Here is a 15710-nt window from a genome sequence, read left to right as displayed (position 1 = left end):
ACATCATTTAAGAATTGGCGCCCACCCTGTTGCTCCTCACAGTTACCAGGAATCTCCCCTTCCCTCAGAAGTCTGGTTTTGGCCACCTGTCGGGGAAACAGACATTCTTATGCTCCACGATTCTGAGGGAGTGTTTCAGCCTGGATACCTTATACACCTCTTCCACAGCTTACCAGAGATCAGAGGAGTGTTTTTATTGTCTTTGAGAACAGGAGTTATCACAATAACAACAATCTCTAAAAGCATCTTAAGGAACACTGTATTTATCAGGAATAAAAAAATTGCAAGTCGGCAGTAGGCAGCTGGCCTCATAGAAGTGGTTTCATAAACTTGAATGGAGAGGAAATGATAGCTTGGTGAACTTTCTTGGAAAGCAAATTCTATGTATTAGGGGTAGTTTGAAAGTATCAAAGGGTGAGAAATAGGAGAAAGAGGAACAGGAATTGCCACATTCAGTTTACAAGCAACAGTAAAATATTCTTTTTTACAAGAGCATGGTTAACTGTCATTTGGATTATGATAATACGTCCATACCTCTCACTGACCATATAACAGAGAAACAGTCCTTGCTCCAAACAGCTTAGCAATAGGCTGCTTTTTACTATATTTTGTCCAGGCAACACTCAAAAATGAAGCTTTATCTGAAGAAAACTAAACCTGTGCTTTTACTTTGGTAAAGGGAATTGGAGGACCTCCTGGTGAGCCAGGCACAAAAGGTATTCCAGGAAATAAGGTAAGCTATAGCTATGCATGCATATCTTATACAGAGAGAGCACAATCCTAGAACAGGGCTTGCATTTTCTGTTGGATGCATTTCTTGATAGCAGCATTCTGCAATAGTAACATACCAGATAACAGAGTCGTCAAGCTAGTACATCTGTTTATCACAGATAAGTCTCTTTTGCTCCTCTAGTCATTCAGGAAGTTGGCTACAAAAGTAATTTTTAAAATAGAATCATATTATGTTTAAATATTCAAAATAATTTGAAACATTTGTTTGTATAAATATGGGTTATTCCTATTTAAAATTGTTATAAAATAGCAGCTCTTGTAATGCAAGAACTCAACATAAAGTATAAAATTATATGGATTTAATTTTTGAGCTATTAAGATAGTTCAATAGAATTAACTAGACCAAATTTATAATGTAGTTAGATTTTTTCCCCAGAAATCTTTGGCATATAGTTTTATGCAAATGTGTATGTTTTACCCATATGATGTTGATGATTAGTAATGAATGTTGCACAGCTAAATACTTGTGCATCTATTTGAAAATATAGGAATGAATGTTAACACCAGCATAATGCACATGTTACTGCAAGTTTATAGGTAATGAATGTAAGGGCGCTTCTATATTACATGAGATTGGGTGTATGCTGTGAAACATTTGTGTTTTGTTTCTGAGGCAACATGTTCTTCTGCAGATGCACAGAACAGTTGTGTGGAAAATATTTATCATAGAAATGATTTTGGAATGTTGGCCTCAATTACATTTTTCATCTTCTTGACAAGTGCTTTTTCTTGTTCCTTGTTTGTCCATCTTTATTTAGGAGGCCTTCAGTTGATTATTTCAGTAGGAAAAAAATAGGCTGATGGGTTTGAAAGAAACTATTCATGCATGTAGCAAAATACCATGCCTTCACTTAGCTTGATTTCAGCATTGGAAATGATAAAAGGCCTGGTTTCTATCTCTAATTTCACACTGACAGTGCAAGTGAGTGTACTGAACCGTTTGTGCTTCCCCCCCCCTCATTTTGGGTGCACGCACGTACAACATACACATTTGTATATGTGTGCGTATCAAATTGCAGCAGTGAAGACTGTTAGCATTGCAGAAGTGAAGATTCTCAGCATTCACTTCAATTCACTTCACTTAATTGCAGAAGTGAAGATTGTCAGCATTCAGTTGTGGACAAAAATTCAACTTCGACATTTTTTTTTACCCAGTTGAAAAAAAAGGCATTCTGGGATTAATATTTATTGCCTCATGTTGATTCAACTTGGAGGCTGGACTAGATGACTTCTTGAGGTCCCTTCCAACTCTAATTTCAGTGGTGACGAGTAGGGAGTGCACAGGGGTGCATATGCACCTCCTGAGAGTGCTGGTGCACCTCCTGTCAGGCCGCACTCCCCACTCAGGCGTAGGGCAGAGTGGCAGGTAGGAATGCTGGTCAGGGAGTGTGAGCACCAGATGTAAGCTGTGGCCGCTTTCAGGAGCAGCATGGCTGCTCAAGACCTGGTAAGTTTTGCTGCAGGGGGATACTCCTTCCCTGTCGGTGAGATTGGTTGTAGAGGACCCCTGCCCCAGTTGGTGTGATTGGCCATAGGGGGACTCCCCTGTCCCAGTCACTGACTGGTCACTGCGGGGGGCACATGCCCCCCCGACTAAGGCGGTAGCAGTCATCCATGCCTAATTTTCTACAATTCTAATAATAATTAAAAAACCCCTCTCAACTCCAAGAAAGTCGACTTGAGATCTGATATAAGAATAGGGTTCTTCCTGGGTCATACAACATCATTCCATAAATAAAGATTCTGCTGGACAAATGTTGGCTTTCCATATACCTAAATAACCTTGTTGTTTACCACCTAGTTAAACTAAGGACAGACAAAGATTATACACATGTGTATGTGCATGTATACACAATTTGTTTTAATTACTCTAAACCACAGCTATATTTGTCATTTTACCACAGTTTGAGAGATTTTTAAAAAAATGTTTTATATCAGATAGTGAATGGTTGTTCACAGATTAATAAATACATATGCATCTAGTTAGGGCCTTTTTCACTTGAGTTTTATGATACTCAGATGCATAACAGTCTCTGAAACTTCTTTCATCCTTACAGAAGGATTATTCAGCTACTCTTTTAAAATTCATTTTACAGATACTTAGTACAGTCAAGTGTCAGGAACTGAAATCATCAGTTATTTTAGTGACCCTCTCCAATGATTCAAAAGAAAAAAAAATCAATCTGTTCCCAGTGGTGATTCCAATATAGCCCTTCAGTTTCCATGCAAAAGCTTTTGGTTATTTAGCTGAACTAGTGACTGAACTCTCATTTGGGAAAGCTAAGGCTCATTAACCAGCATTAATACATGTGGCACAGAACACAAAACACCATTGCTGACAATTTTGTTTATTAATAGGTCAGGTTACAGGGACACAATGTGGAAGAGGAAGATAAAATTCTAGTGAGCTTGAACTCCAAATTAAGCTAAATGTAGTGTGAACAGGGAATGTGCTATCTCCTGCACACATCAATACCAACCAGTTAAGACCTGATTTATGGTATGGAAAGAAGACAAATTGTACCAAGTTAAGTTTGGGGGTGTTGAGTAGGGACCAGGAAGACTGCACTTTTTGGATGCAGTGCAGTCTTCATGGTCCCTACTCAAACCAGGACTCTCTCTCTCTCAACTTCCCTGACATGGTGTTAATCCAGTGAGCAGGTCATTGGAGAGGAGTGAGCCTTGCTTGCAAAGATGCAGCATCTTCTGTTGCAACCAGACCTCCTATAGGTCCTTTTATGGGCAGCCTATGACCTCTTAACCGACAAACCGCCCCTTACAACATTCTTCGTATTTGTTTTGCAGTCTCTGCTGGACCCTTCCCAGCACTGGCCTTTCCTTATGCCATTTTATAGTCCTTCTAGTAAGCTCATGTTGGAACAGCCTTGCTTTTAGCTTATGGGCTTCTCTACACGTGGCCCTTGTAAGCAGGATTAGCCTAAAGTCACCATTTTTAAGGTGCATTAAAGGTGTGTGTCCTTAATGTGCTTTAAAAGTGGTGATTTTAGGTTAAACCTGCCTAAATTTGATACTGCTTAAAGTGAGTACCAAATTTAGGCACAATTAGCTAAGTCACATTAGCTCATGTGTAGATGCTGAATGCACATTAACATGGTGTGTGTCAATGGACACACACTGCATTAATGCGCATTAGCATGGCTACATGTGGGCTAATGCAACTTAGCTATGCAAGCCTAAATTTAATGTGCCTTAATACATATTAGTGTGTCTATGTGTAGACACACGCCTAAAGTGCCTTGATGCACCTTAAACAAAGGCGCATTAAGTTTAGGCACATGAAAGGCACATGTAGACACACCCTAGTTAGCCTTAATCAGGTTCTTATCCAGCCTATCCCAAAGCCTGTGCACGGTATGCATCCTGGGCCAGGCCTTTTGCTGCAAGTGTTCTGCTCTCCTTTGCTGCTTAGTACTTCTACCTCTTACTGCTGGGGGTCCTTCCCTTATACTCCCACAAGAGCAGCGCCTCCTAGTCTGCAGTGACCTTCTTAAAGGCTGCTTTCCTTTTTTAACTTCCTTCCTTCCTTGTGATGGGGTCCACAGGTGGGGGCGGGGGGAACGGGAATGTTATAAGGATTTAAAGCAAATCAGCTTTTCCACAGTAATTGTTTCATGTGTATGTTCCCAACCAAGTATTGGGCATTAATAGCAAATTATGAATCAAGAGTCCTTATTGTGACTATTTCAGAGCTTATCTAGGTTAAAAATTGTGTTCAGTAGTTCAGCTGCTGCAGATAAACAGACAACCATGGTATGCTCATGGAAACTGATTTTAAAAAGCTTGCTTAGTTAACCAAATTGTTCCCCTGACTTCTAATTCTAGGCCCTTCTGGTAAATTCTGTAGATTTAGGAGCATTTTGGATTAAGATTAAAGATTTATTAATTATAGTAAATACAGATTTCTCTAGGAAATAAATAAGGCTGCAAATGGAATCAATGGTAAGTAACTTTGCTCACGAATATGTATTAAAAAAATTATGCTATGAAAATTGTACCTCAGAAAAATTCCTTTGCAATGAGCTGCTAAGGATTGCTGTTACTTCAGTTGTGCAAATTCAAAGTCTCCCAGGAGATTCTAAAATCCACCTTCCTTATAAAGGGGGAAAATAAAACTAGGAACCTATATATCAGAGTATATATTCTACAGGGTAAGGAAAAAGGGAAGATTTACAGTAAATATAACTTTGATGTCCAATGAGGCAAAGTCTTTCCCTTGTAGCACATACACATTTTAGTATTCTTAAAAATAAAGAAATAGTTGATATTAGCAATATGATGAATTTAGTGAACAGAGTTCCTAGTTCTGCTCACAAAAAGGAATAAGAAAAAATGCCTCTAATTTTGTTAGGACTGTTCCAGGACTAACATTATGGAATTATAACCCTCAATATTAGTAAATCCAGATCAAACGGGATTTTCATTCCCGCTATCTGACTTCATTTTAACAAAAGGAAAGGAAAACCTCAACTACAGAAAGAACAAAAACTTAAAACGGATAGACAAAATAGAGATAAGAATTGTAAAAAGATTTCTTTGGGAAGTGGAATTTTGTTTACACCTGCACAAAGATTTAGTGCTCACGACTGAATTATTTTGATAAATTGTACACTACCTAAAGTATCATAATCCTGATAAAGGAAACACCATGGCTATTTGCAAATGCAGAATGAAATATAAAAGAATGTGCTGGTATATTAAAACAACATTCTTCAACACAACAGTTATTTTTGGGTTAAGGGATTTAAAGTTTTCAACTTGTTGCATGTGTTCTGGTTGGCCTTTTTGTGGGGTGTCAGCTGTGAAACTAGAGCCAACATCAGCAAACGACCATTTGGCAGAATGGAGTTTCCATAATACTCCATATACTCTTAGTTTCCTCTCGAATAGGAAAAAAAATTCCCATGTCAATGCATACTGGGATTAACAGCTGCTTCAAAGATGGGTAAAAGTCACTTGAGGAAAAAATGCTGTGTTTTACACAGAAACAATGAACAACTTCTGAAATTACTTAAATTTAATGGGACTCCCATCTACATTCACTACGGCCATCATGCACACATGTATATAAGCATGTACACATGCACATCTAACTATGATATATGAGTGTACTTGAATGCTGTGGTTTAGGAAACATTCCACACAATTATAATGCTTGAAAAACTCGATTATAAATTACTGAATATGAATGTAGAACAGAGTGTTTATTTGGAAGACAAAACTATAAGACTCTTTCCAAGAACAACACAGAGCTAGATTTGTATCTCAACTAAGAGGTGAGTCAATCTTTGTCCAGTACCGGTTTTCATAAAGGGCTCAGCACAGTAACACTAATATGCTTTTTGGCAATGTCAGCAAATCAAACTAGTGCATACTGTAATTTTTCAGCCATTCTGGAATGGCTTTTTTGTCATTTCAAGGAAACTAGCATAGGGCAAATATTGCAATAATTAAAAACAAAAGTCACTAATAGATTTTCTTAGATGTGCAGGCCTTTTCTGCTCACTCCTCTTGTTATGCAAGTAGTTCAGTTTTCCTAAGTGGTTCTGGGTGCAAACTTGAGGAGGGAAAGGACGAGCAAAAAATAACAGCTGCTGCCCCTACGGGCTGGCCATGCCACCAATGGAAACCACTGCTAACCTGTGTTACTGCTCACAGGCTACAAGGGCAAATGGAGAGGGGGGGCTAGAAGGGACCCCAGGAGGTCATCTAGTTCAACCCCCTGCCCAAAGCAGGACTGTCTCTTTCTAAACCACCCTAGACAAGTATTTGTTTAACCTGCTCTTAAAAAGTTGCAAGGATGGAGCTTCCATGGCCTCTCTAGGTAATGTGTTCCAACACTTAACCACTCCCATGAGAAAATCCTTCACAATATCTGACCCAAATTTCCCCAGCAGCAATTTAAGACTATTACTCCTTACTATTTGCAAACAAATTATAGGCCAAGAGTAATTATTTGGTGAATATTTTAATAATGAATATTCAGCATGCTTGTCTGTGACAGCAACTTCTACTTTAGAAAAATATTTCACAAAAGTGTCTCAAAATAGTTGATTATTGCCCTACTTTTCTTATCAGTTAAATGCATTTCTTTTGTATGGATTAGATTATTTGGCTATTTGTATGGCCCTGTGGTATTGTAGTTATCTAAGTACCTCCAACATTTTAAATGTCCTTTTCCATCACCAAATACTTATGTAGAAAGGAAATACTATTATTTAAAATTTCACAGGTGTACAGTAGAAACATCAAAAACTAAAAATTGCAGTTATGTGACTACACAAGTACATTTAGGCATGTAAAGGTGAAATTCAGAGTGATTAAGTGACTTACCACAGATTGTGTAGGAAAACTTTGGTGGAACAGGGAACAACACGTAGTTTTCTCGAGTCCTAGACTAAAACCCTTATTAATAGATCATTCTTTCTTTCTCTGCTTAAGCTAGCAGCCAAACCAGAAGGATGTTCTATGGGGGAAGCTTTGTGGGGGGATCTGAACCATATTAGTGGCTCCAGTGCTACTCTTTTCCCAGCTGGCAAAGCAATACGGCTGGGATGTTCCTTTGCCCCAGCAATCTCTGGTTGTAGAACAGCATCTAAGACAACCAGAAACACCGCCTTTAGACTGTTCTCTACACAACAGGGAACTGAAGATTTGAATTCATCTTAGGTCTTGTGTATACCACTGCAGTGGCCAGTTGCAGTAAGGACAGGGCTAAACACACCTCACCCATAACCTGAGGCCACTGATGCACTCCTGACCCACAAATTCACCAATGAGATTGCACTGCTTTCATCTTCATCACCTGCTCTAGAGCCCTCAGTTTGCAGCAGGCCTGAGAGTAGCTACTGGGGACATGCCCAGCATGTCTTTGCTTGTCAACTTCTGTGTCTAGAGTACAATAGTGGATGCAGGTGGCTGAGGCATGCTCCGTCTCATCTTCCTCTACCACAGCATACACGGCCTATACTACACTGAGGTAAAAAACTTAAAATTAAGGTGTCCTGTCACAGGAAGGCAATCCTATTTGACTGGGTTTAGGCACATAGGAACCCTATACAGCTTATGTAGATATACTTATGTTGTAACTCACCAAAGCATATGAATTTCTGATTCAGTTAGTCTATAAGCAGGGACCTATTTTAATTGTGGTTTCAGGATTTCCAAGGAAACCACAACAAATGGCAGTTTCCATGATCACCGCACAAAATGGCATTTCCCAAGATTTTGCATGGAATCGCCTGGAAAAAAAAGAAAGCTTACTGAAATACAAAGAAAGCCATGGAGCACATGGTTTCAGAGAGAGCTAGTGAGAGACTGAGATAGTGACATAGACTCAGTGGAAGTGCCAGTCAGAAAAGCAAAAGAGTTACAGTGCCATCTTTTAAGAAGCCAGATGCAATGCTGCAGCAATGCTGCAGTCTGAAAATGAGTGGTCAACCAATCAGTGGTGAGGGGTGGGGCTTCTGGAGGCCCCCTGGCCAATCAGTAGCAAGTGGGGGGGAGGGGCCTGCCACGATAAAACTGCGAAATTGGCTCCGTGAGCCACAAGCAGGCTGTAAAAATTCCTTTGTTTCACCACAATTTAGGTAGATCCCTCTAAGGTTTGCATCTATCCTGCCTTATGCAGTTTATAGAGAAATGTAGGCACATCTGAAAAATGATCCAAATAGACAGATAGATACTCTACAGAAAATGGGAAGAAGTAGGCTTCTCAAAAGAACCTAAGCAATTCTAAGAACAGGAGAAAGTCTGAACTTCTACCTCTTTAGAAGTACAGGCACCAAACTTAGGCTGCACATCAAAGAGTCCCATTCATTTGGTATCCACAATACCTACTCCCTCTTTAGAGGTTAGCTGCTTGTTGGGGTGATGTGGCACACCATTTGCAGGACAGGTTCTGGTCTCTGCTTTCTTATTTTGATTTTGGTTTTTGATGTTTTTTAACCAAAGAATATCCATTTGGCATTAGACAGTCCTGAGAGCTGGGCCTGGAACTCTTTAGAAATGGTGTGATCATCCAGTTACAAAGTTCAGCGCTCCCTTGTTTGTTCTCCTTCTAGCCTTGTGACCTTTACATTCTAGACTGCCCGGTGGGCAACCTTCAAGAGGAAGGGTTCAAGGTGTCCCACCCAGATTGTTCTTTAGCCTGGCAGGAAGGGAACTCTCTTGGGAAGTGGGTCTTGTGGATTTGGATCTCAGTAAGCTTAGGAGAATCTAAGGACTCAGTTTCCCATTACCAGAGATCCTGGTTTTCTCTGATTAAAAACCCCAAAGCCATGATTAAAATTAAAGGCCCCCCACAGCCATCCCCTATGCTGCTGGTGCCCCTCACTCCCCCCCACACCCTCCCTCAGGCCTCCCGATGCCCCTCACATCCCCAGAACAGCCCTCCCCACACAGCCACAGACATGCAGATACACATGCACACACAGACACTGTCATCCACTCCAGAAGGTAAGTGTGTGTGTGGGGATGGGGCAGGGCGGGGGAAAAGGGGGGCCAGATCAAGAAGGGGGGAGCATGCCCCTATGCCTGTTCCCAGGAGCAGGGCTGGGGGTGAGGGCAGGGGTGCCCCTCTGCAAGCTGCACACACATTGGTCAGCCTGACAGGGGGCTCGCACATGGTGGCTGCCACCACAACTCTGCCACTGCACCCCATATTGCCATCCTGTGACCAGCCTCATGGCTTTGCAGGCAAGCAGCATAGGGCACGGTAGTGGCAGCGGCTGCTGTGTGCAAGCCACATATGTGCCGCCTGCCCGGCAGGGTGCAGTGGGGGCGGGGGGGGGGAGGCGCTCGCACACAACAGCTGCCACTACACCGAAGCTTGTGCCCCGCATGGCTGCATGGCTTCACAGCAGTATGGGGTGGTGGCTGTGGTAGCTGTGTGCTGACTGGGTGCCAGGGTAGGGCTCACACATGGCAGCTACCACAGCTGTGCTGTGGAGCCATGCCTGCACGAAGGTGGCTGCTGTGCATAAGCCCCCCCATCCATGGGCATGGCTCTGCAGACAATCAGAAGTGGCAGTGTGAGGTGGTGGTGGCCCCCTGGCCAGCCAGCTCACATGTGACACATAGAGGGGCACCCCTGCCTTCACCCCCGGCCCTGCTTCTGGGACCAGACTGAGGTGTGGGGCAGGGAGGCACTGTGGTATGCCACTTGTGGCTGGTGGCGTCCCCTGCCCCCTCAGCCCCCAGCCAGATTCTTCCCCACAGCCCTGCCCCACAACCCCCAAGCCCCACTTACCTCCAGGTCCCAGGGGTGAAGGGCGAGCCTGAGCCCAGCCTTGGCTGACTCAGAGGATAAGGCCCCACCCTTCCCCCTCTCCCTCCCATTCAGGGCAGGGCCAGGGATTTCCTGCCCTTTCTGCAAACAGCTTTTGCAGACTGGAACTGTGTTAGCCTGCAAAAGCTCTTTGCAAAAGTGGAGAATCTGTGGATTTCTCTGCTAAAAGGGGAAATCCATGTTTTCTCTGATAAAAACAGGGAATCCATGTTTTTCCATGGGAAACAGAAAACGAGGATCCCTGCCCATTACTAGGGGAGTGATCTAATAATTTTTGAGCTGCGTTCAATGACTTCAAGGCAAACTTAATGGTTTGAATATTTCTAGAGATTTATTTACCTCACCAGCAGCAGTCTGGATTGCAACATAGTTTAGGCAGAGGTTAGACACTGAGTCAGGGCAAACAAGGAATTCTTGAAATCTAACATTAAGGAACCACCTGAACTTAGGTGGCCACTAATATTTGTGTTGTAGGACCCATCTGGGTTGCTCTTTGGAACTTCAGGTCTCAAATTCCACCCAAATCATGCTTAGGCACCAAACTATCCAACTGGATCTCTCCCTAAGCGATCAAGTCACTTCTATAAGAGAATTTAGGGCCCCTGTCATTGATGAAGGGCCCTTGTACATGTAACAAAATCGACCCATTTAGCAGCTTAATCTCCCTTTTTAGCAATTTAATTGTGTAACAGTGTACCCTTTCGGTGGCATATTGTGATTAAATTTCATAATAGTGTACACCTTCAGTGGCATATTTTGACTTAACTGACTTTTTTATGTAGCAAAATAAAACACATCCAATGTATTTTAGTTTGCTACATAACAAATAACAGTGATATTCATCACGTGTACAAGGGCCATACATTTGTAGATAGCTGGCAGGGATGATGCACGTGGCTCTGGAAGCCCAGGCATGCCCCAGGAAGCTCAGGCTTGGCTGGCTTCCAGTGCCCTGTGCACTGTTTCTGCTGCCTTCTCTGGCTGCCAGCACACCCAGCCACCCTCCTGCCATCGTCTCATACTGTCCCAGGGGCAAGTCAGCTCATTCCTGGGTGGTCTCAGGCAGCAGGAAGGTGGCGAGGACGGTGCATGGGGTGCTGGAAGCCACGAAGCCCAAGCTTCTCTAAGTATGCCTGGGATTCCAGCACCCCATGCATCACTGGATCTAGCCGGTTCTGCCTCCAAGCTGGGGAAGCACCTGCACAGCTAGCAGCCCAAGAGGGCAAGGAGTGAGGGGCTCACTTTTTTTTCCCCCAGTGGAGCCTGCCCATGTCTCCTGTGGCTGGGGAGTGAGCTGCTGGTGGGCCAAGTGGCCCCTAAGCTGTGGGAGGTGCTGGTGCTTCCCTCCATGGTGGCAGCATCCCTTGGGTGGCACCCACCTGGTGGCACCCCACCTCAGGTGGTCCTGGGGGGCACCAGCACTGTGAAGGGAAGCACCGGGGTCTCCCACAGCTCTGGGGCTACTTGACCCTCTAGCAGCTTGTCCCCTGGCCACGGAAGATGCAGGCAGGCTCCAGGAGAAAAAAAGAAAAAGGATCAGGCCCCTCATCACTTTTTTCTTTTTCTCAGCAGAGCCTACCCACATGAGCTGCCATCAGGTTGTGCAGACCTTGAGCTGTGGGGATGACCGATGCTTCCCTCTGCAGCAGCAGCACCCCATGGAACTGCCAGGGTGGGCTACTAGTGAGAGGGTGCTGCTTAGGGGGTGCTGCAACCATGGAGACAAGGACTGGGGCCCCCCGCAGCTCAGGGCCTGCTGGCAGCTTGGCTCCTGGCTGCCGGAGAGGCAGGCAGGCTCCAGGAAAAAAATGGGGCAGTCACTATTCCATTACAGTGATGGAAGTCCCTAAATTGAAATGATGAATTTTTAATGGACACAATTAAAACCCCACCACTTCAATTTGGGGAGAACTAAACCTCTGGCGCCTTAGTTTCTTAAGGGATATTTGAAAACATTATACTCAGTTTAATTTCTCTTTCTGTAAATAAACCAATCTTACCAAAATTATTCAACTCATTTCCAATTTCTTATCCAAATGAAAACAGCCAACAGATTTTCAGCTTTCTGCTTTGCTTAAGGGATAACTGTACTTATAGTAGACTCTTTTTCCAAGATAATAGAAAGCAGATAAGTATTAACCATGGTTTTATTATTCTTGGCTTTCCTAGCATTTCTTGCTGATGGGAAATGTTTAATGGAATTTATTTTTGATGAATGGATATTAAAACACAAACTTCCATTAGTACCAAGCAACCTTTGAAGTAAAGCTGGCAGCCAGGAAAAACTGATTCTAAGGCAATGAAATATTTATTTTTAAATTGTTTTAAAACAGGCCTGAGAAAAAGATATCAGTGGAAGGGAAACAATTAAGTTCTAATCTGAGTTACACTGGTACAAATAGTATTAATTTTAATTAAACTGGATAAAACACCAGCAGAATCTGCCCCAAAATCTCCATGAAAATGACGATGTGAATGAAAGTCAAATAATACTGTCTAGGAATAGGCTACTTAGGAGTTACTTTTAAAAAGTCTAGTACAATATTTACTTGACTACAAGATGACCCTGAATGTAAGACAAGCCCCCCAATAATTACATTCTACACATAGAAAATTTATAAATTTATTAGAATTGTCCATGTATGGAATCTAATTATTATAGAGAATTATTTAAAATTCATCCCCTCCCCCCACCCTGGCTACTTCAGGTGGTGAGGGGAGAGGTGATAAGGGGAGCACTAATGGAGCAGCTGAGGGGGTAGACAGTGCAGGGACATGTGGTAGGGCAGGTGTGGGGGGCAGTAATGGGGAAGGCAGCATGGAGGTGGTGCGGGAGGAAGTGAAAGAGGCAGGTGGCTGCCACCTACTCCCCCAACTTACTCTCCATTGTGCATGCCCCCCGTCCCCACAACCTCAGGCTGTCCCAGTTCCCCCTTCCCTTCTTCCCCCTTCCTCCCCTTTCCACACTGCTTCTGCCACCCACAACGTCAGGTCCCCACTGCCCCTCCTCCCACCTCCTCCCTCCCAAAGTATCTCCCTCCCTGCCTGTCCCTCAGCATCCCCTTCCCTTCCCTTTGCTTCATGCTGGCAGCCTCCATCCCTGCTGCAGACTAGGGCATGGAGCATGGCTCCAGTCTGTTCTGTAGGAGCGGTATGGAGCCAGCACTGCTGTTCCAGCCTGGCCCTGTTGCAGCAGGGGTGGGGAGCCAGCGCTGCTGCTACAGGACTGGACTGACACTATGGTCCATGCCCTGGGATACAGCAGGGATGGAACCTGTGGTGGGCCAATAGGGCGTGCTTCTGCGCTGAGTCACCCACCTCACTGTGCCCGACCACCTTCCAGAATCCAAGAGCCTCCCTGGGGGTGCCTCATGTCTGGCCAAACCCCTTCCCAGAGCACACCCACTAGCCTGGGGGTAATGCCACCACCACCCAGAGGCTAGACTAATCTTGGCTCTGTGGCCCCTGGGAAACACAGGCCTAGTAGCCGTTGAAGGTACTTGACTCACTTCAAGAACTTGGGGTGCTTCCTTCAGTCTGAAGAACAAATAGTCAGCTGAACCAAGTCAGCCCCTTAGTCAGCTGAACCAAGGGGACCCCAAGGCATAATTTAGGCCCTCTCTCAATAAGTCTCCCATGCTAGGTACAAAGGAGAACTTTATTGGTTACAATGAGTAGGTTTGGAATAGGGTACAGAGTAGAGCAATATCAGAGAAATCCCATAATGCAAACAGGGTGGCTGGGTAGCCTTTGATCAAACATCTGAGTTACTGAAAGCTATATATCTAGTTAGATCTCAGGTAGCTTACTCATGAGTATCACCCAGGGCAGGGGCAGATTCCCTCTGGAGGTAGGCAGTTCACTGATCATGAGTTTCAAGAGAGAGAGCAAGTTTCAGATGGTCCAGCTTCTTTCTCTGAGTTTTTCCAGCGTGGCTATTGCTACTCCCTCTGGGCAGTCCTTAACTTATATAGATCAGATGACCTCATTTACCTGGTCCAATGGAGGCCAGCACCTGTTGGTTGCCAGCCAACCAATTTGAAATGCATCACTGGTTGCCAGGTAGACTGGCAGGGTCTCTAGCCCCCTCCCAGTCAGGTTGACATTGCCTAGAAATAGGGATCATAAGCCCCTCAGCCAGGTATGTGATGCCAGTCATGTAGGCAGAGGGAACAGGTTTCCCCCCTCCCTCAGGAATGTATCCAGCACAGGTTACAACCCAGGGTCACCTGAGAGAGGGGGCAGAGGAGTTTGTCCTTTGCAGTGATCATGTTAACCAAATTGTCATGTAACAGAAATTTTGGGGAGAAACAGAGGTGACATTCTGCCACATTTTCCCTGCTCCTTTAAAAGCATGGGCACATGGCTTCACAGAGCCGTGGGTACGAGTGTGTTTCATTTGGAAGAGTCACCTTTCATGCCTAAAGAGAGATTACATAATACATAAGACTGGCTATAATAATACTACACATAGGACATGGAAACACATTGGGGAGCTCACACACCAGAGCTCTTTCAGGTGGGCCTTAGTCTATCTGACCCACTACCTAGAATCCTTTCATGACCGGGCATCTGCTATCACATTCTGGCTTCCCTTGATGTGTTCAGTGGTGAAGTTGAACTCCTGAAGCTGCCAGGCCCATCGTTGAAGCTTGGCATTGGTGTTTTGCGTTATCTGCAGCCACTGAAGTGGGGCATGGTCTGAGAGGACGGTGAACTGATGCTTCCACAGATAGGGCATCAGCTTGTCCAGCGCCCAGACAATTGCCAAACTCCTCTTCTCAATAGATGATGGGTTCTGCTCCTGAGGGATTAACTTCCAGCTTAAGTAAACCACAGGTTATTATGTCTCTTTGTGCTCTTTTAAAAGTACAGCTTCTAGTCCTGAGTCAGAGGCATCAGTGGCTATGTAAAAGGGTTTATCATGGACCGGTGCCTTCAGAATTGGTTGTTTGATAAGGGCAGCCTTTAGGGTGTCAAATGCTTCCTGACACCCCTGCTTCCAGACCACCAGATCAGGGGTGCCCTTCTTGGTCAGCTCATGTAGGGGAGCTGCCATCACTCCAAATTCAAGGAAAAACCGCCTGTAATATCCAGTCAGGCCAAAGAAGGCTCTGACTTGCTTCTTGGTTTGTGGGGGTGGCCACTTCTAATAGCCTCGATCTTGTCCCACAAGGAAGAAAGCTGACCTCCACCCACACGATGTCCCAAATATACCACTTCAAATAGTGCCAACTGGAACCTTTTGACTTTCACGGTAAGACCAGCTTGCTTGATCCTACATAACACAGTGGTCAGATGAATCATGTGTGATTCAAAGTCATGACTGAAGATGGCGATGTCATAGATGTAAGCCAGGGCAAACTGCTCACATCCTTGTAACAGGTTATTAATTAGTCTTTGAAAAGATGTGGGAGCATTGCGCATACCGAAAAGTAAAATTGTAAACTCAAAGGGCATGTCTATGCATGCAAGCACGTGCACTTGCAGCAGCTCAAATAGAAGCAGTGCAAATTTGAGCCAGGGCTTTTTGCCTCCATGCACGTGCTCGGACATGCACTTTGTTGTGGAGCAAATTGTGCCACTTGGGGCAAAATAACCCTGCCTGGCT

At 44.3% G+C, this 15710-nt stretch overlaps 1 protein-coding gene across 1 annotated transcript in view; it reads left to right on the top strand.

Annotated features, from left to right (window-relative positions):
• The window catches only part of COL28A1 (collagen type XXVIII alpha 1 chain), a 148189-nt gene that overhangs the window by 29137 nt on the left and 103342 nt on the right, over window positions 1-15710 (top strand). The window contains exon 11 of the mRNA XM_019533740.1: window positions 680-733. Coding sequence (XP_019389285.1) covers window positions 680-733 — 54 coding nt within the window. The remainder of the gene's footprint in view (window positions 1-679; window positions 734-15710) is intronic.

Source organism: Crocodylus porosus, unplaced genomic scaffold (assembly GCF_001723895.1).
Source record: "Crocodylus porosus isolate Cpor-Errol unplaced genomic scaffold, CroPor_comp1, whole genome shotgun sequence".
Lineage (NCBI taxonomy): Eukaryota > Metazoa > Chordata > Crocodylia > Crocodylidae > Crocodylus > Crocodylus porosus.
The sequence above is the reverse complement of the archived record's forward strand: the minus strand, read 5'-3'. Positions and strand labels throughout refer to the sequence as shown.